Source organism: Rhagoletis pomonella, unplaced genomic scaffold (genome assembly GCF_013731165.1).
Source record: "Rhagoletis pomonella isolate Grant_MI unplaced genomic scaffold, Rhpom_1.0 Rhpom_scaffold_00008, whole genome shotgun sequence".
Classification (NCBI taxonomy): Eukaryota; Metazoa; Arthropoda; class Insecta; order Diptera; family Tephritidae; genus Rhagoletis; species Rhagoletis pomonella.
Window position 1 is genome coordinate 42,429,983 of NW_023458562.1, and position 5,290 is coordinate 42,435,272.

General features: G+C 35.5%; 1 protein-coding gene across 1 annotated transcript in view; it reads left to right on the forward strand.

Moving 5' to 3' along the window:
- Positions 1 to 1,743: 1,743 nt before the first annotated feature.
- Positions 1,744 to 5,290, forward strand: part of LOC118745302 — a 16,503-nt gene continuing 12,956 nt past the window's right edge. Inside the window, exon 1 of the mRNA XM_036478827.1 lies at positions 1,744 to 1,834. Within this exon, the coding sequence (XP_036334720.1) occupies positions 1,744 to 1,834 (91 nt within the window). The remainder of the gene's footprint in view (positions 1,835 to 5,290) is intronic.

Below are 5,290 nucleotides of genomic sequence, written 5' to 3' on the forward strand. Positions count from 1 at the left end.
TTTTTAGTGTCTTCTGCAACCCATTAAAGTGACGTATTATGTATTTCAGAATCATGGTTAAACTCCTCAATCAAGGACGGTGAAGTGGTGGATAGTTGCTATACAATTTTCAGAAAAGATAGAGATATGTTAACTAGTATTCATGAACGGGGTGGAGGCGTATTTGTTGCTACTAAGCGAAGTCTTTCAGTGGAACCTGTAACCATAAACGGTGACAGTATAGAACAAGTGTATGTGAAAATTAGAGGTCATGGAGGAGACTTAATAGTCGGATGTGTGTACATACCCCCTCAAAGTCGTATTGATATATACATTAACCACCTCGCAACTGTATCATATATTAGAAAAAAATATCTCAATTCCAGAATAGCGATTCTTGGTGATTATAACATCAATAGCAGCTCGCCGCAATCAATCAATCATTCTGGACAAATCCCTAGAGACAGGCAATTTTCCATCAGCCATAAAATATCTTACGTTACTCCCATACATAAATCAGGTGATCAATCTAATGTTACAAACTTCAGACCAATATGCATTCAGTCAGCGTTGGCCAAATTGTTCGAAAAAATAATTCTTCCACAGTTAACATTTGCATTCAGAAACATAATTACTACTAAGCAACATGGATTCCTCGGAGGCAGGTCTATAACCACAAACCTATACATTTATATCGGCGCAATTCTCTACTCGTTAGGCAAGGGACGTAATGTTCATGCATTGTATACCGACTTTAGTAAGGCTTTCGACATGGTGGACCACGAATTGTTATTAAAAAAACTGAGTGAATATGGAATTAAACACAAAGCACTCCAGTGGCTTCGCTCATATCTCACCGGCAGACACCTGCGCGTGCGCGTAAAGGGTCACTTGTCAAGAGAGTACGACGCTGTATCTGGAGTCCCGCAAGGGTCACACCTTGGCAAAATTTTATTCAACATTTTATAAACGATATCGGTGATAGCTTCAACTCTGAATACTTATTATATGCGGACGATCTGAAATAAAGAATACAACGTAAATTTTGTAAATTTATGCTTTACTTCACACATGCCGAAAACACTATGACTATTGATAATATCTACAGCCAATTCAATGTCTCCAATCTGATGAAAAGAAGACAAGTGACTGACCTGACCTTCTTCTTTAAAGTTGCTAATGGTATAATTGATTCTCCGGAAATTCTAGCTGAGACTGGTTTCATTTGCTCAAGGGCAGAACTAAGAACGAGGAGGCTTCTGGCCGTGGAAAAGTCTACTAAAAACTATGTCTTCTCCAGCCCAAAAAAATAGAATCAATCGCCTGGTTAACAACTACTCGTCGAACATCAACTTCTTCGGAGCCTCCTACTCTTCATTTCTTGCCGACGTCAAAAAACTTGTCTTGCAATAATATATATTTAATTATTTAGTAATTCCGTCACTATTGAAATAATAAGTCTTTGGTAATTTGTGTCTTATGTGTTTCCTTTCTTTAATTATGTATTTTTAACAAATTGTAAAATGCCGATTGGCGTAAAATTCACAATAAATTAAATTAAAATACCATGAGACGCGTATTGCAAAACAAAAATAAAAATATTACTTAAAAAGCTATGACGGGGCTTTGAAGCCGTGAAATTGCGAAAATAACGCATGTGAGCCAATCGACTGTTAGCTGTATTATTAGAGACACTACTAACATGCAGATTTCAAAGAAAACCGTGGATGGAAGCCGAAAATATTCGAGGTAGTAGCACGAAAAATGAGGCGTTTAATAGCGCTAGACAGAATATCTATCGCTAAAGAAGCTGTGGGGTGCGTTAGTGGGGATGCTAGCGTATGGGCCGTGAGAAGCATGCTTCATAAAGCAGGATTGAAGGAGATGTTGAAGAAAAAAAGCCACTTCTGTCGACCAAGGACATTAATCTAAGGCGAGAATTCTCAGAAAAAAAGTATTGGACTGATCCAATCAAAAAGGTCCAGGTATTTTTGTAATGTCCGTCATTACAAACTTTGCCTTAATGTTATACACAATTATAGGTTATTTGGTCAGATGAGACCAAATAATTTCCCGAGTTAAAAGCCCTTCCTAAAGGCCTTCCTAAGAGTCAAGAGGCCTTCCACTCTACATTCCTTTCTCCTTTCTTTTTTTGTATGGAGTGGCACAAATTGAAGGGCTTCTTCTTTCGCTACCCATGGAAGGCCTTCCAGAAGGGCTTTTATAGGACATACTTCAGAAGGGCGTTCGGGGGAGTTCTTTTAAAGTTGCTTCTTTAATTTATAAAAATTATACATCTTTAAAGTATTTTTGCTTGCGGTTTATATCAAACATGTGTTATTGCAACTTGAAATGTTTATTGAAATTCATTTGTAATGCTAAATAATATAAATTTATGCATTCGCGTTAAATGTAAATGGATAAGCCCTTCTAGAAGGCATGCAATGAAGCACTTTTTCAGCCATTCTTGGGTAGACCTCTTAGAATGGCTTTACTTAAGAAGGCCTACCTAAATTATCTTCTGGGTAATTTATAACAAAATCCGGGCCTTCGACGGAGTAAAACGGGTTGCAGCGAGTTGCAGGGTAGCAATATCTCTTCTAAATTGTATGGGTGCAAAATTGAGTCAATGTGTTAATTAAAAAAAATGATGGAGTGCATGTTCGTTAGCAAAATTTAATATTTTCGTATTCTTATTTTTAATATATATCAAAACAATGGATTACAATTTTGCCAAGGAACCACCGAAAAACGCATAAATTGTGATTTTTTTTTATTATTGACTCAATTTTCCACCTAAGTGTATACGGTACATAATTAGGGATACTATTTCTTTATAAATTTTGACCATTCATTTGAGAACTTGCGTTGATTTTTGAGAATTTTCAACAAATAATGTTAAAAAGGGTTTTATATATATAGTTATAAATTAATAAAGAAAAATAAATGGTAAAAACTTGTAGTGTCCCTAATATGTGTAAATATTACCTCGTAGGATTGTGTCAACCCATATAAGTTTGTTTAGTGGTTTTCTCTCTCATCTTCCGTCCCAGTTAAACTGCAACAATGCCTCGTCCGAAAATAAGTGTTTAATATTTAATGCTGGCGAGGTCCTCAGACACACTTTTTATTTTTAAGATATAAGTGGCCTTTTGAAGAATTTATGTACAGCAATTAGAACGTGAAATATGTATTCCATAATGTAATCCATTACCATGGCTTGTGCATACTCTAGATCTTTTAATTTTGTTTCTATTAAATCTTCAGCGCAACAGGACTGCAGTGGTAAAGAACCGGCGATGTGGATGCAATGTTTTAACATTGGATTCGTAAATCCGTTTTCGTTGGTCATTGCGTTACTAAAATCACATTTATTCATTTTAAATGAAATATTTTATAAAACTTATCTTTATTTTTCCACAGGACTTTGAGATTTAAGCGTCTTTTCGTTTTGCGACTTTATTTTTTCTGTTGATGTGCGCATTTGAACTTCTTCAGTACCAAGAACTTTATAATACCGTTTTATTTATTACGTTTATATTGTATACCACAATAAAAACTTTTACATTTACTTACTTTTGTTATGAACGGGTTCGAAAAAATGGTAAAATTATCGTTTAAACTAATTAGGTACAAAGTTATATCAAAGTACTTCAGTACTCGACATTATTTGGCAGGTAAAACTACTTTTGTTGAGCACAAAAGGCAGGCCTAGTAAATCTTGCGGTGACTTTTCAACCAACTACCGTTACTTCTATCAGCATTGCTACTCACTTGATCGATTAAATGACAGTCATTCGCTCTAGGGCCAAACTGACATATACAATTTTGCATATGTGTTAGTTTTCGTTGTGAATGTGTTGGAGTTTCTGTCAATCTGTTGTTGGACTGCAGAGTTCAAATCTGTTTCATATTTGCCAGATTGTTTTGTGCCAGTGAATGCTATTGAAGGTCCTGGTTTTTTAATACTACTTCCACCACCACTTTTAAAAAACTGCAAATTATTGTCGTTTTACGGATAATTTGTGTTTGCTCTTATTTTTTTTTTATTATAAGACATCATGGAAAATATTCATTATGCACTGTTTTTGGTCATTTACGCTTCTACGGGCTCTATCAGAATTATTTCAAAATTTTTAATATTTCGTTACAACAATCCTTAAATTATCTTATTGAAAAATTCTATTATTCTTCGGCCATTATATTTTCTCAATGCCGCACTTGGCGACTTCGTCTTGAAGCAATTCGTTTAAACTTATTGGGCCGTATGCATACGGTGACCATTCGTTCCGATTTTGGCGAGACAGTACCTACCGATGTTGTGATAAATTTAGTTCAGAACTTTTCTTCCATGTGGTTGTTGTTGCGTCTCTCCCCCAGATAGAGAAATATAACAACAACCCCATGGAAGAAAAAGTTCAGAACTATAACGATGTATCCGCCTTTACCCTTGCGATATTTATAAAATTGTTTTTATTTATTTCTGAATTTTTGTAAACGCTAGATAATTTTATTAGAGAAATATCAGCTTGTGTGTCAACAAGGAATGAACAAACGTTATTTTAATGGGCACAACCTATTTCTGTAGTTTGCATTTTCTTCCCCCTACTTCCGCAGTTGAGGGGCCGCAGCGTTTGAAGCCCTGATAGTGGCATTTATATGTCGGTTATTGCTTTAACGAGTATTGTTACTGCGATTAAAACCACTGCTTCTATTATTGTTGTTGTGATTTGTGCGATAACCTTTAAAATTGTTGTTATTTAAGCGATGACTTTGAAAATTGCTATTTGAATGAAAGCTTTGAAGGTTGTGTTGTTTGCGATTGCAGTTTTTAATAAAACACAATTTTTCTAGTATGCGAATAATGCGCTATACTTTTAAAATTTTGTGTATTTCTGCGTCTTTACTGCTGTGCTGTACAACTTCAACTTTTTTCTACGACATGACGTGATATTGAATTTGATGAGGACCGTTAGGCTGTATTCCTATGTAAATCAAAGTGTACATGATGTGTGTGTATCTAAATACATGCATTATACCTTCTCTTTTACATACATATATATAACAGTACAAAACAGAAAAGAGATTACTTTTAAGCACAGCAGAAATGCTAATTTAATACATAAGTAACATAATAACATAGGAACTACACTACTCAGCTTTACTTATCGGCGGCAATATCCCCTGGCCCGTAAATGAGTCCGGCTTGACGAGTTTACTCCCAGAAGAGCCGACGTCTAACACTGCGATCTTGGTAGCTGGGCGGTGTAGTATTCCTGAAGTAGTTTTCACTTCCGCGCTGCGCACCTGT